The sequence below is a fragment of the Anolis sagrei genome, chromosome 3, assembly GCF_037176765.1.
Source record: "Anolis sagrei isolate rAnoSag1 chromosome 3, rAnoSag1.mat, whole genome shotgun sequence".
NCBI classification, from domain to species: domain Eukaryota; kingdom Metazoa; phylum Chordata; class Lepidosauria; order Squamata; family Dactyloidae; genus Anolis; species Anolis sagrei.
In genome coordinates, this window is record NC_090023.1 from 227,638,154 (window position 1) to 227,665,542 (window position 27,389).

Sequence of the window (27,389 nt, forward strand, 5' to 3'; positions counted from 1 at the left end):
TTAAATCAAGCCCCTGAGACACCAAGGTGTCAAGTCTAGATCCGAAGTTTTTCTGTCTTCATCACTGGATCACCTTGTATAATAGCCATGTTGGAAATGTTGTATCCCTCAGACAGGGGCGGCTCAACCATTACGCAAAGTAAGCATTCGCAGTATATTTGATTTTGCCCAGGGGCGCTCTTGAGATACTCTTGGGGGAAAATAGACCTTGACATATGCGAGTTGTAGTTACTGGAATGTATAGTTCACCTACAATCAAAGAGCATTTTGAACTCCACCAATGATGGAATTGAACCAAATATGGCACACAGAACTCCCATGACGAACAACAAATATATATCAGTAATTGGTTGGGGGGGGGGGGGCAAAATACTGTTTGCTTACCATTGAAAATTACCTAGGGCCGCCTCTGCCCTCAGAACTTAAATGTTTTGAGGCACATTGTCCCAACTTTTTTGTGGTGATTGTTGATGCGTGGCTCTCAAATCTTGTACAATGATCAGAAATAGTTTCCCCCATATATTGCATGTTGCAGCCAGAATGCTGACATTCAATCATAAATACAGCACTCTGGAATTACAAGTTATGTTTTGTTTAGTCTGATAGATATTCCTAGTGCTTTCAAAAGTTGTTTCATGTAGATATTATGCATATGTGATATGATCTAGGAATTTTTTTGTTACAACTGTCACCAGCAGCATCTTTAGGCTATATGGCTGACAAAAAGCAAATAATGGCATTTTAGTGATAGATTTATTATAACATGGTGAATTAATTATCAAGTGGAAACTTTGATTGCCAAGTGATAACTGGGAAGTGTTGGGCAGATACCAAACACAAAAGTAACACAGCTGTTCCCATTCTCTCTCTCTCTTTCAGAGAAGACACTTTCTAGTCAATATTTCAGTCCCATGGATAATGTACTTAATGATAAAAGAGGTAAATTCCTTTTGAAGAAGGTGGTGTTGCAGCCACCAGCTTCTTTGTTGGTAAATAGCATTACTTTTGTATACATGTATAACCCTGACTACAAACAGCAGGTACTGTAGGCCATATTTCAGTGGAAGAAACAGGCAAAATCACTTCTGAGTATTTCTTTCCTAAGGAAAACCTATGAAATTCATGGGACTGCTGTTAAGTCAAGAGGAGATGGCAGGAACTCTAGTTCAAATCCTTTTTAATATCTGTTGGTTTACAATACAGATCTGTCACAATCTTATATCTGAAGATAGAAAGGGCTTTGCAGATGTTCAAGGATATTGTTGAAGATAAATTAAATAACAGAATGAGCAGAGTTGACATAGTTTGTAAAATATTCCAAATTCTCTGCCACTGATCCATATCATGAAGATGACATCAGTGCATCTGAGCCCTGCAAGTGGTTTATATTCTGTTTACTCTAGTTTACTCATGAATTAGGGTATGATGGATTTATGAGTGTGCTAACTCCTGTGTCTTCCAAGATAATGTTCTTGTTTGCTAATAGTAAAATTGTTGCATATGAAAAGCAATGTCAGTAAAGTAGTAATAACTTCTACACAAGGTGCTTTATGAGCTGTGGAGTTCAAGAATTCAGTAAGAGTCTGAATGCCTCATTATGGTATGTTGACATTATATTATATGAAAACATCAGTTAAGAGTATGGTGTCATTCCTGAACATAATTTGTCTATTTAAGGCTTGGTCTTTAATACATGGTAAAAGATTTTTGAACTGGAGGCTGCGGACACAGATCAAGATATTGTGAGTCTCTCTGTGTGACTCTCTTGTTACTAGAAACAATGGGATACTCTTGATTGTTTCATGTATGAACTTCAGTTATGGTGTAAAACCTAACAAGGTGGTTTGGGGTTGTTTGTAAAATCAGTTGTTTCTATGTTAATCCAGTGTTTTAAGTGTAACATCATGTGTGTATGTGCCTTCAAGTTGCCTGTCAACTTGTGGCGACACAATGGAAATCATAGGGTTTTCTGAGGCATACGGTTCATATATGTGAATGCTAACTTTAAATTCTGACATCACTGCCTCTCTAGTTCAGTTCCCAAACACCTCATGAGATTTGACCCTAAACTGCATGACATAACTATTTCTACAAAATTACCCTGGAAGATAACTAAGTGAAATGGAGGCAAAGTAAATCCCAAACACCCACTGAAAGCATATGGCTGTACTTTTCAATATCATGGTATGACTAGTATAGGAATGGACATGTGCCAAAGATTTGGAAACAACTGCAGGAAAAAAAAAATCAAACAAACAAGTGGCCAGGAAATTTATTTGTGGGTTTGGAAAAAGTGAACTTTTTCTAAAGGTGAGTGTTGGAAGGAGAACCTGCAACTTTAAAAAAATACTCCTGCAGCTTCCAAGAGAGGCAGTTCATCTTCTTATTCCCTGGACTACTATCTTAAGGGTGAGACCATGTTAGAATTCTAGAATGGAGGCTTTCGTTTCTCTATCACTCACTTTGCTCTTGCAGAATTCTGGAAAATGTAGTTTAGGGAAGCCTTGACCTCTCTAGATGAGAATTCCAAAGGCCTCGACTAAACTATATTTCCCAGAATTCTGCAGGAGCAAACCGGGCAATTGGGAGATGAAAACCTCTGTTCTATAATGCTACTGTGTTCTAGTTATAAGCCAGGGAATGGGGTAGTGGGTGTCAGAAACAGCCTTGAGGCTCGACTTCACCGAAATCTGTACTCAGGGAAGGAAAATAAGGCTGCTAAAATACAAGCTTCATCAGGCATGATTGGGAGGAGTCTCAAGGGCTCTCTCTCATGCATTCAATCAATGATTTGAAGATCAGGCCCAACAGCTTCTGCCTGTTGCAACTGAGCTAAAGCTGAAATTCTAAAAACAAGTGTAATAGAAAGCAAATGATGGATTTTTCCTATTCACCTCACCTCCTGTGTACTTTTCAGTCTGGGAAAAGATCATAGGGTCTGGGCAAAAACATTGTTCAACCTGTTCTGAATGTGATGCTCTACACATGTTAATAAGTGAGAAGGAGGAAGAGCCCAAGGTGGCGGCCAGGGCTTCCTAGTAGTGCAATGCAGCTTCTTTTTTGGAAGCACTGTCTGAACACGCCTGGAGTTGTTTATTCCCCAGGGACTGCTTGAGTCAAAAGGTTTGGAACGTACCACTTAAACTTCACTGAAGAAAACATTTTGTCAGTAAACACTGTTAGCATTTTGCACTGAAAACTGTCTGCAATAATTACATGTAACTATGCCATTCAACTCTATTAAATGTTTTTTTCTGACAAGAGAAAAGTTAAGCTGATGGCCTTCTTCCAATGCACTTTACATCAGCCTTAAAACAAAGCAAGAAGTGTACACCACCAACAAGTATCCATGAAATTACTCGCTAACATGAACCAAAGCCCATAGATAAGCTGAGCAAGAGACACTTAATGGCTGAGGCTTATCTTCTCTTCCATGGGTGTAAAAGAACTCAAGGGTCCCTTAAAATGCTTTCAGTATCTTCAAGCTCTCAAACATCAAGCATTCCCATCCAGTCTCTTTTCAGTTCCAAATGCTCAAGGCATTTCTAACGCACACTGGAAGCAGCCTCACACATAACCCATTGCAAACTCACACTGTGTGCTTGCCAGAACTGTAAAATTATGAAATACACCACACAGAAACACCTTTACATTGGGGAGGTAAAGTGGTTTATGTTGGGAGGAAGAAGTCAGCTGCTGCTATTCACAGCATGTTTCAGTCTCATTTTGACAATGAGAAATGTCTGCAAGTGCTTTAGGAGGAATCATTCCTGGGGGTATTCATGGCCCTCTGAAACCTATACCTATACACACTGCAACCTTTGAAGAGGAGGCTCTTAAACAGGAATCCTCAAACTGCAGTCCTCCAGCTGTTTGGCTTTCAACTTACAGAAGTCCTAGCCAGCTTGTTCAATGGTTGGGGATTCTGGAAGATGGAGGTCCAAACAGCTCGCGGGCTGCAGTTTGAGGATGTCTGTATTTAGAAAATCAGGGAATCAGTGACTTCATTCTCAATAAAGCTTGGCCTTTGAATCAGGGTTTAAGTTCAGTGTGCAACTTGGAACACCTAAGCAGAAAACATGAAGATCTATTTTCATTCAATTTTAGTCACTGAAGGTGCAACAAGTTGCTTGGGATACAAGTTTTTGTCCAGGCACTCACTTGGAAAAGAGTAGGGTGTCTGAAGTAATGTGACATATACCATTTATCTGATTTTGAGCTATTTTTTCTGTATTGTTATTTCCTGGGGAGATTAGCAGACTCTGGTTGGTATGGGGAGATGAATTATTCTTTTTGTGTAGTTTTTGGAGGTTTAGAGCAGTTTTAGGACAAGTTGATATACCCCAGAATCAGCCTGAAAAAAATGAGCTTTATGCGGTTTCTAAGCTTTCAGGAGTAGCACTATAAAGTATGAGGGGTGAAATGTGGCCCACAGGATGCACTGATATAAAAAAAATACACATGTACAAATTCACACACATGAATAACAACTTGAGTCGGGCTAGGCTGGGTGCATAGGTGGTCTCACCCCAATGATTCCCCATAAGATAATGTGGATGTTTGTCAGTTCTCAGTGCTGTGTATTGGAAGAAGTGAGCAAGAAAGACGGCCCTGGGTGTAATGTTCATTGTTGAATCAATAGTGGACACTCACAACCCACAGAGTCCAATATCTTGTAGGGTATTACTTTATTCCATCCATAGGTTACTTCCAAAGCACTGTCTGAGAAGCTGCTTTTCAAACACCGCATCCAGTCTAAATACACTGCAGCTGTATTCACAAGAGGCTGTGTTTTAAAGGCACCTAACACCACACTGGGGCCATCTCCCCTCCAGTCTCTGCAGAGTTCAGAACAAGCGGCATCACATGAGGATCCTGAAGGTTCCTGTGTTAGGTGTTCCACTCCCATTTCCTGAGCTGAAAATGCAAAGAAGTAATTTTCTTTTGTATTATTTATTGCACAATTTCTTCTCCTCTATAAGTTGGATTCTTTGCCTTTAAAATCAGATGGCATTGCCAAGTAAACTTTTTTCAAATCTATGTTGAATATCATATTTAATTAGGCTCAAAGATTTACTACATCCTGAAAAACATTAAAATTCAAAAGAAAAAAACATGCATCCTTTTTTTATCCCAAGGTTCAATGAAGATATTTTCACCATGCTAAACTAAGGTTATAAAATCCCCTATGATTTAAAGACACCAAAAATATATCCGCCATATGGGGGTCAAAATCTTTTTCAAGTTTACAGTTTAAAATACTATTAAAACCTTGTGTGAGCATACTGCAGACTTTGGTTTCTGACTGAAAGTCTCTAGGGAAAGAGGGTGACATTCAATTTTATTTTCTCCTGAAAGTTATAGCCACCAAAACACTGAAATGTCTTCTGCCTCATAGCAAGCGGAGCTCATTAGTTACCAAATGAAACTCGGTAATTAACTAACAATAATTGAGGGGAGAAAAACAGGGAGTTGATCATAAAGAACTCTTTTGTTATAAGCAAGAGTGGAAATCACACACTTCTCTGTTATTGAATGCAGATTCTAGCATTCCTTGGCTTTAGCTATGCCTTCTAGGATGGACAGGACTTGAAGTCCCCAAATATTTGGAAAGTCATACTATTCCCACTCCTGTTACACTAAGCAAATGCTTTGAAACCAAAAAATTCATTGAACCCACCAGTAGCTATCAGAATATTTCCCCAACTCAGCTCTTTATGAATTCTTCTCTTCTGGTTTCTAGGGGTGGTTCCAGACAGCACTAACTAACACACTTTAGTCAAAACAAAACCCGGGACAAAACCCGGGACCTGAGAAGATGTTGATAGAGACCTCTTGGTCCCAGGATTTCTGCCTCTGTTGTCCACACTTGCTGCTTTGTCACAGGATTTTGCAGCCCCCAAGATGGCTGCCATGGGACTTCTGCCGGAAATTTTGGTCTTTTAAAAAAATAACTTAAGATGTGAACATGCAAATAATTGTAAAGGTTCTGTTCCTGGGTTATATAAACTGCAGGGCCATCTGTGCAGACAGGGTGTTGTTATACATGTCTGTTTTTGATTGCTTTTATTGTGAAAAGATGCACAACATTGACTAGGGGGGCACAACTTTGTCCTGCCCGGAGAAAATGTGCCCTCCACAAGTTTCTTGAAATTTCTGGCACACAAACAAAAGTTTTCACCTTCTACTCAACTGTCACCTTCTTTTTAGGAACAAACCAATCAGGAACAGACATCTAAAACCCGGGAACAAACCCAGATAAAAAAATCGCATGATTTCCAAGTGCAGGGACATACAGATATCTGAAGATGCGGATTTCCAGCTCAGAACTGGGATATTGCCACACCTGAAAATCTTGTGGTTTTTTGTTGTTTATAGTGATTGCTTCCGCTTGTACAGGGAATGGCACTTGGTCACCCTCCAGTTTGCTATGGAAGCTCCTGGGATAAAGGTAATGCCCGGATGGGCCCTTTGTGACACATTTTTCAAAACAGAAAGCTCTGAAAAAGCAGGAAATAATGTGATCCCAGTCCTTCTTGACAGCTGCCTCTTCCACTTGTCTGTGCAGTTGAGGATAGTGAACTGAAAACTATTTTCCCATTGGCCAGAACTCCCACTCTTAACTCAAGTAATTCTGCAAAGGAGGAACTTAGGTGGGATAGGTTGGCAGGCAGAGAAATGGTGATCTGAGGCTGAATTTTTGAATGTGTCAGGTGTTATAGGCTATAGTTCAGAGGAAGAAAGTGGCACAACCAGCTCTGAGAATTCCTTTTTAAAAAGCCCATGAAAAGCAAAAGTTGGCATGCAACTTGAAATACATGTACTGACAATGAACTCAGCTTATAATGTTACAAGACTTTCCAAATTGTGATGATTGGGAATGATTGTACTCCATATTATTTGTGACGGCGCGAGTGGCGCCACCTATGTATAGAACTGTTAGTTGTAAGATTTAAACTGTTGTATCATGCTTAATCCTGCCCCTTTTTACTCTGCTTATGTATAGTTGTATGGATTGGTTGCTTGTAGCTGTCAATCAGTACTGTTTGGCTCCACCTCTTCCTGCAACAGGGGAGAACTTCCTTTTTCTTTTCATTCTGCCATCAGAGTTCCTACAACATGGACGTGAGTTAGAGACCTGACTCTAAAGGACCCTGATTTAAGTTACCTCTTAGCACCAGTTCTGAGGTTTTTTACCCCTGGGACTCATGCTTTATGTCCAGATCGTCCTGGACAATTATTGAGGAGACCCAGGCGCCTTCAAGCCAGTTCCTTTGACACCAAAGGAAGATCCTGAATCTTCAAAACATAGGCCATCTGAACTGGGGTTGTGGTTTGCTCTGGCATTCACAGCCATTGAGGAAAGAGGAAACTTGGTGAGGCTTCTCAGCTTCAAACCCCTTGGACCCAGGACTGATTGAGACTGTAATGTATGTTTTCCTTCACCCCTCTAAAGTTTTCCAGCTCATTGCTTTGAAGAAATGACTATGTGATAAATAAAACGTATTTTGAGCTATTTACAGCATTTTGGGTTTTTGGGAGTTCCAGTTTCCTATAGGAGGGCAAGAAGTAATCCCCTGGGGGAAAGATGCCACGTCCATCCCTCCTTTATTGAGAATAATAGCCCCCAGGCGTGACGGCACATTATTTATTTCTGAAGTTGGCCATCATTTTTATGTGTTATGGTTAGTCTGCAACAGCATACAGATCCTTACTTCCCATATCCATGAATTCAAGGGAGATCCTGGAAACGTTCTGTCAGTTCCAAAGGTCAAAGAAAATATCTTCTTAGGGCTAAATAATGGCTCTCTTTCAAAAGGGCACAGAAGGAAAATAACACTGTGTACAACTCCCAAGCATTTTTTTCATTGGTAGCTTTATATTGTGACGGTTTTATAGGCCCAATTAAAAGGGGGGGGGGGGGAGAGAAAGAAAGATCAGCTCAAAATGGTCCAAATATATTTGGGAGTCCAGCCAAATTTCAAATGGATTTGGGTTCAATATAAAATGCTCACTTCTGGCCTGCCTCCAAAATTCAGCAGCAGCACTATTAAATTATTTCACATGTGCTTAGATATCAAGATGGAATATATTATATTTTAGTCCTCTTTTTGAATGATCTTCTAAATCCTCAAGATTACATGAACTATGGATTTAAGGGTTGCTTAATTTAAATCTTTGTCATATGTCTTTTAAAATGCTGGAGAAAGTGGTAAAGCTGCATAAATACACTAAATTGGAGAGATCAAATGGTATCTCTTAGATAGAAAGAGGACAGTCAAATCAAATTCAGGAAGTCAAGATGATGAAAAGCTGCTGGTGATGGGATGATAAAACTAATGTTCACTTCAGCAGGATAAAGTCACACAAGTTATGCTGCAGTTGTATTTAGGAATCTTACACTTCAGTGCCGCCTTAAACATTAGTGAAACGTTTCACTTATGTTTAACTCCATTGCACTGTAAAAAAAAAACTATTAGCTATAATTACAGAATTCAACATGCTAGATAGCTGACCCAGAATTTACCATCAAAAGAGTGGCATGCTGTACACAAAAGGTTTCTTTCTTCTTGGTGAAAATGAAATATGTCTCTCCTTAATAGCATCAACTCTTTTCCTATTTCAAAGAGATTGGAAGAACAATAACATTTGTTATGTACTTAGTCGTCTCTACAAACAAATATCTTATATACTCAATTATAAGTCATGAAATTGACCCAAAATCCTGGGTCAACTTATCTACAAGTTAATATGAGTACTGTAACTTAACACTTATTTTAAAAGGAATCATTTCCTTCTCCGAGAAGAGTGGAAAAAGGCAAGATCTTACTCTGTCCTGGAATAACCTAAAAGAAGCACCAACTCTCCCAACTCTCTCCACCAAGGTGCAACTTTTAGCTGTTTGAATACCGAGATATTCACTTTTTAAGACTGGCAGCTCCTTAGACCATATATGACTTTTGAGGTCAAAACTAATGCTATAGAATGAGCCTAGCAATAAGCTGATCATCAGTGAAGATAACATAATAACAGGAGAAACATGATCTGGTTTGTTAGTCCCACAAAATTTAGTCAGCAGCTAAATTTTGAATCAACTGAATTACACATACAGGTATTATGATAGTCCATCCTCAATATGACTAGGGCATGAATGATTAAAGCCAAAAGTGATTTCTGTAGGAAATGGTGCATCAGGCATACCAGCCAAAGCCGATATGTCACATTCACTTGGTCTAGGAACAGGATCAGATCCAAGAGACTGAATTTGTGAACTTGTTGTAATTGAAAGTGTCACCCCAAAAAAATTAATCTCGGTATCTCTAATCCATTAATGATATCGAATATCAGCTCAGGACTTCAGTATCTTTCTAAGATTAGCTGGTAAACAGGAAAATGAAGTGGGTGTGATCTAACTGTCAAAATGTCCATATAAACATATGAAACAATCATTTATTTAAAGTATTTCTTTCTTGCTCTTCAGCTAAAAAGGCTCCCAGAGTGGCTTATCTAAGATCAATAAAAAGTCAAAAACAAGAGTGAAAAAAGGTTGGGGGAGAAAAAGGGGAAAAAGAGCAGGCCGGCTCTTCAAGCACCAGTTCATTGAAATACACTGTAGTTTATTTATTTATTACATTTATATGTTACCTGTCCTCTAATGAGCTGAAATAGATCAGGCTGAGAGTAAATTACTGACTCAAAAGCACCCAGTGAATTTCATGGACGAACAAACCCCAGAGTTCCAGTCCATCATCCTAGTTCTAACAGGAAACTGATAGATTCAAATGCCAACTGTTATACATCCTATAATGACTGTGTGAAGAAAATAAATCATGAAAAAGAAATCCAGTAGAAGTGGAGATAGTAAGCATTCAGTTTTTCTCCCTCCCTCCTGCTGTCTCTGCATCCAAATAATTAATGGAGCTAGTCTTTCAGGAGAGCTAATGGAGTGGCCCATGTAGATCACATGGATCAAACGCAGGGCCTGTGGGCTACATCCAAGCCACCATGTCATTTTATGTGCCTGCAAGGCTTTCAATGTCAGGGCAACATAGTTACATTTATATAGTTTTACAATTGAAACCGGCCCTTTGAAGGCAACCATAAGGTTAATGTGGCTCTCAATAAAAATGAGAGCCACATCCCTAATGTAAATGGCAAACAGCACAAGGACAAAGATGGCCATTCCACATCAGTCAATGGCCATGGGACAAAATGACTCCCTAGCACCAGTTTCTGAGACTGCAAGATGGTGACCTCTCATGGCCCCCACAGCCATATAACCCAGAATTTCAATTTCAATATCTGTTTTGAAGCGGGTTGTCTGAGTCCACCCAGCCATTTAACCCAGTTCAAAACAGACAATGTGGGATGTGTGGAAGGGGCCTCAGTCACATCTCTTTCCATCAGTCTAGAGAAAGACTTTGATAAATGGTACTGATTGCCACTGACAAATCCAGGAAAACCATTATGATTGCCACTGACAAATCCAGGAAAACCAAACTGATTGCCACTGACAAATCCAGGAAAACCAAACTCCACTTCCAACCCCAAAGGCCAAGTAGAAATCAGACTATAACTTCTTAATTGCATTCCACTATTGTCTGTTATGTAATGAAGTTTGTATTTAGTGTTGCAGAAACAAAGCTGCATAACATGAAGACATCCTGAAAGACATCCACATTTTACTAAATTCTTGATAAAATTCCCCTATTATTCAAGGAAAGTAGCTTGCTTCACCTTAAATTGATTCGGAAATTGTGCCTGGAATGACATTTGATGAAGTAGCAGCTCAAATATTAACAGGACACATTGTGAAAGTAGCTGAGAGGTGCTATCTGTCACATGTGATCATTGTAGTTTTACAATAGCAAGCCACCATAACTCCCACACACTGTAGTTGGACGCAGATGTCATTATACAGTGTCATACTTTGTCCAATGTCTTTTCACCCACTTGTACCCACAGATATTCTGCTTCTCTGATGTTCTGGATCTACCAGGCATTTTCCCTTGCTTACTAGACAGGAGACATAACCACATGAGTATTCAGAGCTGTCAGAGAGCTGTTAAACATGGTGTGCTGACATCTTCTTGGAAAGGACTCCAGTGTGGATGATTGCCTTGTTGAGGTTACCTAGTCAGTGAACAAAACATGAATCTGACAAAAGGAGCAGGGAGGCAGTGTAGTTTCTGCTATTCATCTATTAAAAGATTAGAGTCAAATATGATCTGGACATGTGGATTACTGCAAAGGGATGATGAGTTTATACCTTTAACAAGCTACATCCATGAATCATCAGGCAGTGCAGGCTGACATGAATAGTATTAATTAATCTTGCAATAAATCCCTGTGTGCTCATTCATTCCTGCTTGCATGCTAGCTATGCTTGTTAACTGTCTTCCGCCTTTACCAAATTTCTTTTTAAATTCTGCCCTAAGCAAGAAAGATCATTAGAACTGTTTCCCCAAAACACAAACAAACCCATACAAAACCTTTGCTGAACGTAGATGATGTGGATTACTGGAGCAAATGCACTTTAACAAATAATTAAATGGCATTGAGTATACAACTGCCCTTGCAACTGGATATAACACTTTTGTGGAGTGTGAGACACTGTAGATGTCCTGGGTCTGCAACTCTCAGCATCCCTTACCACTTGATGATGCTTGGCACATGTTCTGCACCCCTCAAATATAACCAACCTAATGGCCTATATGTAAAGAAAACTGCATACATAAATGAATAAAAAATTAACAACTCCTAGTATTTTGCATTCATAGAAGTATTGCATCTACACAAATATATATGCTACAAGGTGGGATTTTATTATTTGTTTCTTTGTTTGTTCTTTTTATTAATTTTTTCCTGACTTTTCCCAAATAATGAGACTCAATGTGGCTTAAAACTTATTAAAATGTTCAATGATATCTTTAAGAAATAAGTATGAGGATTATTCAAAAAACATTTTTTTCATGTCTGGAGTGACTTGAGAAACTGCAAATCACTTCTGGTGTGGGAGAATTGGCCATCTGCAAGGACGTTGCCCAGGGGGTGCCCAGATGGTTTACCATCCTATGGAAGGCTTCTCTCATGTCCCCAAATGGGAATCTGGAGCTGACAGATGGGAGCTCACCCCACTCCCTGGGTACGAACCACCAAACTTTCGGTCATCAGTTTAGCTGGCAACAAGAGTTTAACCAACTGCATCACTGGTAGTTCCAAAACAAATAATTTGTAGAGTTAGAATTACTTAAAATTTATTAATATGCCACAGAACAACCAACAAGGCAGCATGGCATGCCAATAAAAGCTCATCATTGTCAATTTCTAAAAGCTTGATGGAATAAGAATGTTTTCACATGTTTTAGGAAAAGGGGCAAAAAGGGAGCCATTCTAATATTTAGAGTTGCTCATCATCTTTATTTTAAGAGGGAACAAAAAAGGATTTCTACATCAGAATGACATGACACTCCTTCTACCAGTGAGTAAACCAGGTTTAAAATAATAGGAAGCACAGATATTGTTTGAGGGACCAAGGGTCACTGGTATACATTCGAAGTGCATTGGGATTTTATCTATCTGAATTTAAGTCCTACTTGATTTTAGCCAATAGGCTGAGAAGGGACCATTTCCTTCCACTGGCTCTAGAGTTGCATCAGAACAAAGTTATAAAGTAATAAATTAAATAAAAAGTATATTGTCTCAATAATATAGCATACAATGCAATTCTATAAAAGAGCACTATTTTTGAAAAACAAATCCACTTGCCATATAACATTTCTATTTTAGTCTTATAAATGGTTAACTGTGACTATAACTACCAAGTTGTCTCACTGTAGCTACAATAAATCCACTGAACCTGAAAACATGGCTTTGTTATAAGCTACTGTAGTTCCCATGGATCATGGCATATAAAACACTGGAAGGAAAGAACAAATGTATTCTATGGCTTTCAGACAAGCAATGCAAACCATATTAATGAGCTACCTTTTAAAAAGTAATGTAATCGAGCAGCTCCATTTTAAAAGCTTATACCTGCTTAACATGTTATTGAATTGTCATTAGCTGAGTTGCAAATCTATAATTCATAATGCACAGATGAGCATTTTAGTATGTACTGACTAAAAGATTAGTTATCCTATACTCTAAAAACAGATCTGTAGTTTGTTGTGGTTCTGTACTTTGAAGTTGTTGGTAAGTTGCAGTGACACCTAGAGCAACGTTATCATGGGGCTTCAGAGATTGATGGCCATTGCCTTTCTCTGAGACTGAGAGAGTGCAAGTTGTTCAGGATCACCCAATGAGATTACATAGCCAAGCAAGGATTTGAACCTGGGTCTCAAAGTCATTGGATCATAGGGCCCTTCTACACAGCCGTATAATCCAGAATATCAAGACAGAAAATCCCACAATATCTGCCTTGAATCGGAGTATCTGAGTCCACACTGCCATATATTCCAGTTCAAAGCAGATAATGTGGGATTTTATTCAGCTGTGTGGAAGGGGCCTAATTTTGAAGTTCAGAGAGGGGCATTTCAAATTCTGACCCAGAAAGTTCTTGTGACCCCCTAAACTGTGAATCTCAAATATCCATACAATGCAGCCATGCCAACTGAAGTGGGATTCTAGTGCTGGACTTGAGTGGTGCAAAAGTGTTTCTGATCTAAGGGACTGTCTTACAGTTAATACCCACAGATGCCATTACTACAGACTTTGCACAGTATGCCTCAACATGTCTAAAAGACAGAATAGCAAGGCTATAAAACTTGAAATATTACCCTGTATGGATTTATGATGAGTATATTTTAGCAGTAATTCCACTGTGTGTTGAACTTACACCAGTTAATAAACTGCATTAAGGTCAGTGACAACTGGTGTTCAATGCAAATTTGAATCAACCAGAAGTCATAATGCTTTCCCATAAATTTCTGAGTAGTTAAAACATTCAAGGCAACAAGACAAGCCATATGGCATGATGGAAATGTTTCATTAACATATTATATATAACTACAATCATATACAAAATGATACTGCTGAATCAAGGCTCACATCTCTTCAACCACTGAGGAAGGAAATAAAATTTTTACATTCTCCAGTACAGGGCAACAGAATAAATAGCACAAGTCTTCAATTTCTCCATTTTCACAGATGGTAAGGGCCACTGCAATAGCCGCCACTGAAAACAGCAGAGGGGTTTAAAGGAAACCCGAGATGGGTGAGAGCTTTCTGTGTGCTTGCTCAAAACGTTTAAATATTTTTGAAGGCTAAGCTGAAGCATAATATACTGGGAGCAATTATTTCAGTGGTGGATCAATATGTGTGTCTACACCTATCAATCTGAATTCCAGCCAAGAAGCATGCTGACAAGATTTTACAAGGGTGGATGCACAAATGCATGAATGACCTGCACTGTACTATGATACATGCGATAATAGGTTCTTCCCATTATTGAGGCAACACAGCTTTGGGGTATAATCTCTCCTCCAGATAAACGATGGATTAATTATGTGGAAGTTTTAGGACCCTTCTACACAGCCATATAATCCTAAAAAACAAGGCAGATAATCCACAATATCTGCTTTGAACTAAGTTATCTGAGTCCACACTGCCATATAATCCAGTTTAATTTGGATTTTATACAGCTGTGTAGAAGGGACTTTAGTTCCATTTACTTGGGGTCAGCATTATAGGGGAGCAACAGACACCACCAGAAACAATTGCTCAGTGAAGATTAACAGTGCGGGCAGAACTGTGGAAGATTCTAGATGCTTCCTAGTGGGAACTTATAAAAACTTAGCATGCAACAAGGCACAACAAGAACCTATAAAAGTAATGCAATTTGACATCACTATAACTAACCTGGCTCAATCATGGGAGTTTAGTAAGGCACTAGCATTATTTGACAAAGAAGTCCAAAAGACCTAGTAAGACTACAACTCGCACAAGTGCATAGCATTGAGTTAAAGTAATGTCAAACAGCATTGGGACTGATGGGGAGGTGGAGGGGTGCTGCCTGTATCGCCTTCCCTAGGGAAGCTTGATTTTAGAGCACCATCTATATTGTGAATACAATAGTGATGTTCACCTAGTTGCATTAGGGATTATGTTTCTTTTAAGCTTGACTGATTATGACTTGATACAGTGATTCCCAAACTCTGGTCCTCCAGGTGATTTGGACTTTAATTCCCAGCAGGCTCAGGGCACATCTACAATTACCATATAAGTCAATTAGAAACCAGTATTGGAGAAATGGTTTTGCTATGCAGATGACATGGGAAATCCTGGAATCAATTTGAGGCCTGGATGGTTATTACACAGAGCACTGATATATGTTAAGGACTTTATCTTGTGTCTATTGTCTAGCTGCAAACTAGATAGAATCATAGAATCATAGAGTTGGAAGAGACCTCTGGGCCATCCAGTCCAACCCGTCAAGAAGCAGGAAAATTACATTCAATAGTCACAGATTCTGGAAGCTGGTGTTCAAAACATCTGAGGACCAGAGTTTTAGAATCACTGACCTAGACTGCTTTGAAACTTCATAACTACTCCTAAGTAACACCCTACGGAAGATGCCTTTTTGCTAATATAAGGTTGCTTGATTAAAATAAAAGTATGTATGGTGTGCTCTTTTGCTAATGTAAGATTGCTTGGCTGGAATAAAAACCTTCCTTTAAATATCTTTTCTTTCCACACATAGGGATATAGGATTCTCATCTTCCAAGGGGAGTGGGGGTGTCTACAGATAAATAAGTAGAAAAGAGTGTGTTAACTCCCGCAGTACTTTCTCCTGAGGTCCTTTCCATACTGCCCCTATGCCTGGCAGTGGAGACTCATATAATCCAATTAAAAGCAGATAATCTAGGGTCAGATCCTGGGATATAGGCCAGTGTAGAGGGGACCTAGGCTATGGACTATGTGGGATAAAATAGTGGCGGCGGCAGCTAGACAACCTTTGGGGATCCTTCTCCTACTCAAGAGCTGGAGACAGCTGATTTTACATTACCACATTTTGATTTAGCCATGCTGGGCTTAATTGTTGGTCATTGTTCTGCTAGTAAATACAGAGAAAACTGTGTTGACCATAAGACAATTCCAAAGTCCCTACTGTAAACTTTATTAGGTCAGTAAAGAAGGCAAGGGAAAAATCATTCTGCAAGCTTTCACTGTCCTCTGGCAGGCATCCTGCTTTGGACAGATAATTTAAAAGGTGTAATTGAACTCTTACTTCTCCTGGGAGAATTTGGGTTTCAACACTCAACATGCACCCCCGCCACTGCCACCATTCTGAAAGAATGCATCTAAGCACACCTAATTTAGCTCTCAAAAGTTTGTCCTGGAAATAATTAACATCAGATGTTCCATGCTGCCCACAGATGCCAGATCTCTGAACTGTACATTACTCCCCACTCTACCAATCCCCCCACCCCCCAAAAAACCCTGCTAGTGACTACATGCCTCTGTGCAGCCTCAAGAATCTTAAAATTCCTAAAGCTGTAGGCTTGATCGACCATACTGTATACATATATTCCTTTACATTTTAAGTGGTTGTGCTTTCTAAGAATTATTCCATATATATTTCTTAGGTATGCTGTAACTGATTTGATGATATTATGTAGAAAGAATTTGTAGCCTACAGCTACGTATCAGTGTCAAATTTTATTTGTAGGATACATTTTTAATAAAAACTCCACTGTTACGAGTGAACAGCTGCACAGTGCAAAGCAGTCAATAGCAGTTTTTCAAAAGCAAAGAAAACCTGATAAAGCATCTGCTTGATTACTACAATATTCACCTGTTGGTGGCCTTGTCACATCTCTTCTAGTCAGAAGCTGTTCATAAGCTGTGACTCACTGCACATAGCTGTATATGTTGGCCATATCTCTTTGGCAAAAACCACACGCTTGCTCTTTTGGAGTATGAAACCATGTTTAATGATCTTATAATTTAAAAATGAAGAACTGTGCAGCCATATTCCATGCTTACTTAAATTGAAGTCTCATTGTGTCCAACAGGGCTTGTTGTGGGGCAAAGGTACACATAACACATCCTAATTTTGAGAGGGCAGATCAGTATTTGTATTCATTGAGAGGACTTCAACTAGAAAACAGTAAACAGGAGATGTATCCAAAGATACTAAGACAAATGGCCCAGGTGAGTGACTGAGCTACATTACATACTAGTAATCTGTAATTTAAACAATTCTATCCTTTCTATTCATCTTAGTGGAAAGACGAAATATGTCAACATCATCACAGCAAATCCTTGGGGACTTATCTGGGGCAGGAGGGTGAAAGCAAGTACCTGAAGTGGCAAAATTTTATTTGTAGGGCCATATTTTTGGAACAGCTAGATCTGTGGGTTCATTGATAAATTAATTGCTCAAGAAAAACAGACGCTGCCCACTGACTTTGAAACAGATGAAGCAAAACTGGGACATGGCACCATATCTTAATACAAAGAATTATTAAGTCCCATTCCTGTGAAAAACTGTACCTAAGATGCTTTGTTGTTATTGTCCAGATTTGTCCAGAGACGTGTTGCCTTTGCCTTCTTCTGAAAATGAAGAAATACGACTTGCCCAATGTCACCCAGTACATTTCCATGGCTGAACAGAGATTTCAATCCTGTTGTAGTCTGAGCTCAACCCATTACACAATTTTAGCTCTCATTAATAAAAAGTAAAAAACCAATAACTAAAGGAGAAAAATTGCCTCCAGAACATGGCCATATAGCCCGGAAAAACCTACAACAACCCAATAACTAATGGTTTCCCATCCAAAGAGAATGTCTACATTCTGTACATTGCAACTATGAAAACTTCAAGTAGTATTCAGACATGATAATGGGTTTTGTCTCCATTTACAGGGAAGTCAGCCCTTTGTTGCAGTCCAATGAAATGAAAACAACTATAGGCGTGACTATAGTGGGGCTCAAAACTGTCAGTGCTTTATGCCAGTTTAATGATCCATTATGATGGTAGTGTGCCTGAGTGAAGTGGCAAGTTGCAAATGTGTTGCTCTCTCTAAATTAGAAGGGAGCTTGCTCTTCTAACGACCTGTTCAGCATAACTTTCTAGAGCAAATATCTTCTTAAGCTAAAGCACGAAGCAACTTCTAACTCTGTAGAAAGGCTTTAACGTTCTCTGTGGGAGTGTGACATCTTGGGCACTGGCTATTTTGGGGTTGTGGTTCCTTCCTGGTTTCAAGTAGAAAAAGGGCCAGCAGCAATGGAAGGATGCTGTGGCTCAGGCCACAACCATCACTACCACCATGGAGGTGGGAGAGGTCCACATAAACCTGTGCCCTGAGTGCCAGCCACTTTTTGTTGTTGACACAGCTCCTCCCTGCCTGGGCCCTTAGCAATTGGGATTATTGCCAGAGTCACCATTACAATGAGGAGAGAGAATTGTATCCTCCTCAGGAATACACAGAGCTGGGCACCAAGGCCTGCTAGCCCCTGGCAATGGAAGTGAACCATTAGTAGCAGCTGATACAACAATGTCAAAGTTGGCATTTGGCTTTCTGCCTAGAAGTGCAAAAGAGCTTAGACGGTCCTAAGTGTAGTGTACTTTTTGCAGGTCAGTTCAGTGGCAGAAGGTAGAAAGGCAAAGACAGCCATAATCCTTGGGAGAGAAAGCTGTCCAGCCAGCTTCTGAGCAGCTCAGGAACCAGCAGGGCAACCTTCTCTATGAGAACAGCTTTCTCTGAAACCTATAACTGCTGTGCTGTATTTCAACTCACATCTACACTGGTGCAGTAACACTGGCAAAAGGAATCTCAGCCTGGATTTCCCAACCTATTAGACTCATGATTTTTGCTTCAGGCAAGAGTTTCACCAACACTGGAGAATGTTTTGCTTGTCTCAGCATAGCTGGTAATGGTAAAAAAAACTCCAGAACCTGTGGGTCCCCAGATGTTTTGGCCTTCAATTCCCAGAAATCCTGGTAATCTGGTTGGGATTTCTGGGAGTTGTAGGGGACTCAGGTTGAGAACCACTGCTCTAGAACAAAGGATACACAGCATATTTTCCATGCATGTCCTGTTAAGACCAATTGTAGAAAAGGTGTTGACTAACCATGAACAAACAAATAATAGAAAATCAAAAAGAACACGAAAGGTGACTCTTTCATTAATCCAAACCTTTTTAAGTTACTGCATCAACAACAATTCTCAGCATGGATGTGTGTCCCAACAGGCTTGCACTCCCTAAAATTTTCACTGATCAGATGAAATGTGCATCTTAGTCATAATCCTCGTTTAAAACCATAACTAAGAGTGGAGATTAAAATGTGCAGAATATACTACAAACCTACTAAAACTGCAGCAAGTGCCAGTAATTCATTCACAGCAAGCAACACAAGAGCACCTGGCACTTGACATTCATCTTCATAAATGAGGCTCAGCCTCTTGCTTCAATGAAATCTATGATGTTAATTAATGCAAGATCTACATGGTTTCGAAAACTCATTCGCATTACAAACACCTATTCTCCTATGCTCTCTTGTTCTTTGGTATGGGTAATGATCAGACATTAACATAAAGAATAAAGTAATCACATAAGTAGTAGAGCATAAAGGCATTTAAGGCTCACCCAAGAGAATACTCTCACTTTTGCTAAAACAGAATGAAGGCTGTGATTTGGTTGTATGGTTTAGAAGCAACATTAAACTTGTGCTAAGCCACGGAACTTGATGCAATGCAAAGAAAACACTGCTAACATTCATACAAAAGTCAACTTTTGGAAGAGCTTTACAGAAGATGAGATAAAAATCTTGCATCTTAAAAATACTCACTTGGACAGGTTTTGCTTGAACATCAATTAAACAGCATAAGAAATGCCCAAGCAACATTCTTATTTGGACCAAATACCAATCTATCCCACCATTTAGCTTCAAGGAGCAGTCAAGGAAATGCTACAGGGAAGAAGAGAAGCTGAACAACAGGGACAACAATCTAAGTAATTATATTATGAGGGAGATGCTGCACCCAGCCCTCCTCGTTTACTGCAAATTCTCTTGCTCAGCTTTCTCTTTTGATTAAAGTAGCTGAAGGAACTTTAATGTTAACCCAAAGTAAGCAGTGGAGAAAAGCAAGTAGGAGAACCTGCTGAAGGAGATGATCATATGTACAACCACTGCTCTGCCCCATTGCTTTTTTAAAAAGAGGTATAAGCAGGATCTCCAGATTGTGATCTAAAATAGCAATTTGTACTTGTTGTCTAGAGACATTTGTCTCTGAACACAGATTCTATCTGAACTCTGATGTCATCTCAGTGACAATCAAAGCAACCTGCATAATCTGTAACTTTTAGCACAAAGGACTAAAACAAGGACTGAGAAACAAGAGACTGATCAGAAAACAGCAATAGCAACTTAATGAGCAGTGTTTTTGGATGTTACACAGGCACCCTATACATATATATTTCCTTGCCAATTCCTTTTTCTGAAAGATGGATCTTTAGGGGCCACTTGGAACTATGAAGAAGGGTGGAAAGGAAGGAAGGGGAGTCTGTTTGGAAAGAACAGCAGCTTGTCTGGAGGTGGGCACACTTCAGCCCTTGAGATGTTTTGATTGTGAGATCCATCCATTATCACTAGCCATGGAGGGGGGTGGGTGGGGGTCTATGTAAACCAAGCTCTCCCTTGGTTCAATTAGGATGGGAAGAAGCTGAGCCCATGGGGACTGGGACTGAAAGGAAGTCAGACACAGTATGGAGAAAGTATGAGTAATGAAGAATAGAACAGCCAGACAGTAAAATGCTGCACAGAGAATGAAGAGTTGAAGAAAAAGAACTGGCAGTGAGCCATGTTGAGTAACAGGTTTGGCCCTTAGATTGGACCAAACCTGCTTACAGGTTTTTGCATTGTAAATACATTTCTGTTTATTTCCTGTTTTTAGAATCACCAGCAATCCCCAATTTGCAGAGTCTTTACTCCTCCCACGGATGTCCAAATTGCACAGTCTAGCAAAATGTGTTGTGCAGTCACTAGATGAACACAGATGCGACTTTCTACATGAAGTACATATGGTAACCACCAACTAGGAACACGAAGAATTCTTTTTTAAGCACACAGCTGGCAATGCCATAAGCAGATGGCTCCCAAGACTGCATGTTCCCATTCTCTTCATTTTCCACTGTACATTTTCTTTCTACCAGTGTTCATAACTGTATCTGTGTAACATCACTGTTCATGACAGCACATCCTCAAAAGGCAACTTTGGAAATCGTTTCATATACTTGTCATTTACATTTATGTTGTGATAGCTCCTGACTTTAATTTTAGTAGGAGGATAGGCATTATGACCCAGGTTCTTTGCTGGCTCAGATCTGAATTCAGGAAAAGCTAAGCCATTAATTTTTCTCCCTTTTTAGACCATCTGTCACAGAAGGGAAGGGACCTTTCTGTGGGCTCAAAGAGGAGAGGGCTGGGGGAAAGACCAGTTCTAGATCTTGTTGTGTGTATAAAGAAATTCAATTTGACTTTTAAATTACTCAGAGTAATCTGCTGACTGGTTTTGTGAGACTAAAGGCTCAATTTTTTCAGTCCTGTTATGAATTAGTTTTGAAAGAATTCACACCTTGTCTTTTCATCATACCGCAATTGCAAGATTGTGTCCTGTTCTAGATATGATAGTATAGGAAGGATACTGAAAAATTAGAACATGTTCAGATGAAACAGGAACAAGAAAGGATATTTCAACTAAATACTACAAATAACCTTCTAATAGGAATAACCACTTAATAGTAGAAAAGCCAATCTTGGAAGGGGATGGACTCCCTGTCACTCAAGGTCTTTAAACAGATCTTATATTGTCATTTCTCAGAGGTACTTTGGCAGCAGATTTCCATGTTGACACCGAGTTGGAATAGGTGGGCCCTTCTATGGATCTACAAAATCACTAGACATCCTCCCCTGCAATGTAAAATGGGCATGGGCACATGGTCAGAGATCATGTCTCTTGATTGCATGAAGCTTTTATATAGCTACCAACCAATATGTTTTAAAGAAGACATATAGATATACATGTTTGGAAAGCATATGAATTTCAACATCAACAATAGGTTTACATTTCTTTGATTGAAAACAATCCATGTCACTGGCAAGAGACTGAACATTAAAAATGAAGCAATGAGCTATTGATAGGAAACATGTAATGCCTGGTGGCCCAATGGGTTATACTCTTGTGCAAGCAGGACTGCTGACCCAAAGGTCAGTGGTTCGAATCAGAGGAGTGGGATTTGCTCCTGTCAGTCATCTCCAGCTTCCCATGCGGGGACATGAGAGAAGCTTCCTACAGGATGGCAAAACATCCAGGAGTCCCCTGGGCAACGTCCTTGCAGACAGCCAATTCTCTCATACCAGAAGCAACTTGCAGTTTATCAAGTTGCTCCTGACATGAAAAAAGCACCAATCAATACTAAGATATACTGTATTTCCTGCCTCTGCAGCAACTTGATTTCTTCAGTATACCGTACATTCTTCTGTCGCCATAGAAAGGTATACAGTACAACCTTTATATCCACAGGACCAGTACATGTGGTGTCATTTATCCACGTCTGACAAAATATGGCATCTGCACTCTAGGCATTTTCTAGGTCCTCCAGTACAATGTGATATTTTGGGGCTTTATTTCAATAGAATTTGCTATAATTCATGGTGTCATGTATCCACGTGAAGCTCATGAATGTATTGCTCATGAACATGGGGGACATACGGTAGCTTGTAACTGAATTGCTAGATTAATCTCATCCATCAGACTTCTTAAAGTCTTGTTGCAGTCTAAAATAAGTCCACTGTTTAAATGGCCAAGAAATAAATCTCATGTATATTCTCCAAAAATAGACTTAGTTCTTGCAGGCAACGTGCAGAAAGCAATTTTCTGCATGCTTACTTGAAGGCCCACTTCTAAAGAACTTAACGCTAAGGGTGACAACAGTGTAAAACATCCTGTTTATTCACTCTGTGGAACATTTTTAAGGAAGCACTTGTTCAGGCTGGATAACTTCCATATAAGATTTTTATTCATTAAGGCCCCTTCTGCACAGCTGAATAAAATCCCACATTATCTGCTTTGAACTGGAATATATGGCAGTGTGGACTCCAATAACCCTGTTCAAAGCAGATATTGTGGGATTTTCTGCCTTGATATTCTGGGTTAAATGGCTGTGTGGAAGGAACCTAAGTAAGGAATAAAATAAACCAGTAAAGGGAACATACTTCAGTGTTAAACATAACAGAGATATTCTAACTATAGACTGTAATAACAAGATAACTGGAACCATTCTGTAGTGGGCACTCCTTCTGCACTCACTATTTTTCAGTAACTGATTGAGGAAAACTATTTCTCACATTTGTGTCCTCATGGTTTCAGATTGTTCTGCAGGTAAACAATGAACACTGAAGCACCTCCTATATAAGAATGTTAGGGCCCTTCCACAAAGTCATATAACCCAGAATATCAAGGCAGAAATTCCCACAATATCTGCTTTGAACTGGGTTATCTGAATCCACACTGCCAAATGTTCTAGTTCAAAGAAAAAAATGTGGTCTTTTATTCAGTTCTGTAGGAGCCCCCAGTGGTAAAGTGGGTTAAAGCGCAGAGCTGCTGAACTTGCTGATCAAAAGGTCACAGGTTCGAATCTGGGGAGTGGCATGAACTCCTGCTGTTAGCCCCGGCTTCTGCCAGCCTAGCAGTTCAAAAACATGCAAACGTGAGTAGATCAATAGGTACCGCCCCGGCAGAAAGGTAACAGCACTTCATGCAGTCATGGCAGCCACATGACCTTGGAGGTGTCTACGGACAATGCTGGCTCTTCAGCTTAGAAATGGAGATGAGCACCAACGCCCAGAGTCAGGACACGACTGGACTTAATGTCAGGGGAAAACCTTTACCTTTATCTATTCAGTTGTGTGGAAGGGGCCTTAGACAGGACTTGTGTGCTTTAAATATTAGTTGAGAAGCAACTGAGGCCCCTTCCACACAGCTGAATAAAATCCCAGATTATCTGTTTTGAACTGGAATATATGGCAGTGTGGACTCAGATATCCCAGTTCAAAGCAGATCTTGTGGGATTTTCAGCCTTGATATTCTGGGTCATATGACTGTGTGGAAGGGCCCTTACTCAAATGTAATCCAAGTCAAACTTACTAAGAAATTTCACTGTGATTTGTTTTTAAGCAAACACTGTTAGGAAATGGGATAATAATTTAAACAGTATCTTTGTTAAGTTGGCTTTGGCGCACACCACGATGTATTTCATTGCTGAATTTTAATGAGAAGTCCCAATGTCAGTAGAATATTTAATTTCCCATAGAGGTTTGGCTTCCCTATTTCAGAAGTATGTGACCTTTCAAAAGGAATCGGAAACCCTCTCATCCATTCAGAGGAAGTCAGTATTAAAATTCTGCACTTGTAGGAATTACCTCTGCTTTACAGCTTACCTCCTCAGACAACTAAGCATTTGTGTGTTCTCTCAAGGAAGGGGGAAAAGAGCTACAGCAACAACTGACAGCTGGACTATAAACTGCTTTCTTCCCCAAAGAGGATAAAGCACTCCACCTCTCCTCTTCCTTCCTTGTGGCATTTTCCAACTTCAGAACCAATCGCAGCAGTTTCTCATTATCTACCACCACACTTCTGGCTCTGATCTTCCAAAGCCACACAGCCATATGCTAAGGACAGGATTTGATTTGAATTTTGCAGCCACAGCAACCACCCACCAACGATATTTCAAGAGCATGGGGGCAGGATGGGAAGGGGACTCCGGTTCCTCTGAACCAGATATAAAATTCCACAAAGTGCACACTTGCTGTGGGAGGAAGACGGGTGGCGGTTTTGCAATTTGAAGGAAACAAGAGATTTCAGCACTTCTGTTCAAAGGCAAATCTTGTGCAGACGCTGGCTTTACATGGGCTGCCTCAACTCCAGCAAAGTTACAAGAAATATGAACAACTCTGAGGCAGAAGTGGCGAGAGGAAAGGAAACCAAGGTGGAGGATGAAAAATGGGAAGCCACCAAAGAACATGGGAGAGGCATCCTCCCCACTTCTTTCCCAACCTGCTGCCCTCCAGATGTTGGACCACATCCCCCATCATCCCATTAGCCAAACCAGCTGGATGCTATGGAGGTTACAATTGAACAGGGAGGTCCCAGCTAGGGAAGACTGTGACTGACCCAAGCAGCCTTTAGGGATACCTAGAGCCCCTCTTTGTGGGGAGGATTTGGTCCAAAAGAGTCCCAGCTTTGCAAGGAGGTTCCTCAGCCCCATCAAACTTGCCCTGACCCTGGATCCCAGCCCTGAGTACTTTGGGGCAACCAATGCAGGAGGAAAGTGGGAGCACTCTGTGTATGCACAAAGGCAGTATTTTCTGCTCCACATGCTCCTGGGTTTCAAAAGCCCAAGGGACTAAGTCAGGTCGGTATTCCTTCAAAGATGTTTTGCAAATCCAGCCGGAGACACCCATCCTCCCGAAGAAGAGGAGGGAAAGAGAGAGAGAAAGAAAAAGAAGAAGAGGGGGATGAAGAGGAAGAGGAAAAAAAGGAGAAGGAAGAAGAGGGAGGAAGAAACAGAAGAAGAGAAGGAAGATGAGGTGGGAAGAAGAGAAAGAGGAAGAAGAAGAATGAGAACAGGAAAAAAGAGGAAAGAGAGGAATATGAGGAGGAAGAACGAGAGGAAGAAAAAGAGGAGGAGGGGGAAGGAGACCGAGAAAGAAAAGGAAGAGGAGGGGGCAAAAAGGAAGAGGAGAAGGGAAGGAGGAATAGAAGAAGAGGGGGAAGAAGAGGAGAGGGGAAGAAGAAATAGAAGAGGAGGAAGAGGGGAAGGGAAAAAGAGGAGGGGGAGGAAGAGGAAGAAGGAGAGGAAGAAAAGGAAGAAGAAGGGGAGGAAGAAGAAAAATAGGAAGAGGAGGAAGAAGGGGAGTAAGAAGAAGAAGAGGAGGAAGAAGATGAGGAGGGAAGAAATAGAAGGAGAGAAGGAAGAAGGGGAGGGAAAAAGAGAAGGGGGAGGAAGAACAAGAAGAAGAAAAGGAGGAAGAAGGAGGAGAAAGAAGTGGAAAAGAGGAAGAAGAGGAGAAAGGTAGAAGAAATAGATGAGAGAAGAGGAGGAGGACGAGGGGAAGGGAAAAAGAGGAGGGGGAGCAAGAAGAGGAGGAAGAAGGAGTGGAAGAAACGGAGGAAGAAGAAATAGAAGAGGAGGAGGAAGAGGGGAAGACAAAGAGGGAGGAAAAAGGAGTGGAAGAAAAGGAGGAAGAAGAAAAAGATGAGGAGAAGGGAAGAAGGAATAGACGAGGACGAGGAGGACAAAGAAGGGGCGGAAGAGGGGGAAGCGGCGTCTTCCCGCGGGGCAGCTACTCACCGGAGATCTCGGCCTGGGGCACCCCGCTGGGGCTGAAGCCTTTGGCCCCGTAGAGCTGTCGGAGCTCGGAGCAGCTCCTGGCCTTGTTGGTCCCCTCGCCCCCGCCGGTGCGCGCCGAAGAGGCGGAGGAGGCCGAGGCGGCGAGGCAGAGCAGCCACCATCCACCTGGGAGGAAAGCCATCCTGCCCCCTCGAGAGGAAAGCCCCGAGGAGCCCCGGGTGCCCTCCGCCTTGGCTTGTCCTGAGGCGGCGAGGAAGACGAGGAGGAGGACGAGGAGGAGGAGAGGCGGTGCCCGGGTCCCGGCTTGGTTGCCTTGGCGGAGCCTTCCCTTCCGAGCGGGGAACAATACAATCCGCGAACAATGCCAGGCGGCGGGGTCAAGCCCTTCCTCGCGCGCCGCGCTCTTCTTCCAGGCAACCGAGTGAGGGGAGAGCTCACTTTTGTTCTCTTCGGAACAATGGCACGCGCGGGCGGCTTCTCAGGTGGAGGCGGGCGAGGATGCGGAGACCGACTGGAAACGAATGAGGGCGAAAGACCCCGCCGGCAAACTTTGGGCCACGGAAGAGGGCTGGTTTCTCCTCAGAGGTCCGAGAAGGGAAGAAGAGAGAAGGAAGGAGAGAAGGCAGAGGAGGCGCGCCACCTGCACAGCAGCAGCAGCGGCAGCAGAAGAAGAGCGAGGCAGGCACCGAAAGAGCAGGACGCGCCACAGCGAGGCAGGGCTTCCCCGCCGGACGTGGCATCACGCCCCCAGCCCACCAATCAGGGGAGAACGTGCCTCCTCGCGCTCCCCCCCCTCCACCTCTCTCTCTCTCTCTTTCTTTCTTTCTTCTTCTTCTCGCGCCAAGCCCCGCCCCCTCCTTCCCCGCCGGGTTTGGCAGAAAGAGCTCTTCCACCAAAGAGACGGAGCCCCTCTCGCTTTGGGGGAAGAGCCCCTCTCTCTGCAAGGCGCCCCGGGAAAGAAGTCCCGCCAGGAGGAAAAGAGGAAGCCCCTTCCCTCCCCCCCGAGGAAGCCAAGTCAGGGCTACACGCCA

At 41.3% G+C, this 27,389-nt stretch overlaps 1 protein-coding gene across 1 annotated transcript in view; it reads right to left on the reverse strand.

Annotated features, from left to right (window-relative positions):
* The window catches only part of GPC1 (glypican 1), a 275,461-nt gene extending 248,362 nt beyond the window's left edge, over positions 1-27,099 (reverse strand). Inside the window, exon 1 of the mRNA XM_060767941.2 lies at positions 26,359-27,099. Coding sequence (XP_060623924.2) covers positions 26,359-26,539 — 181 coding nt within the window. The 5' untranslated portion in view covers positions 26,540-27,099. The remainder of the gene's footprint in view (positions 1-26,358) is intronic.
* Between the last annotated feature and the right edge of the window lie 290 nt (positions 27,100-27,389).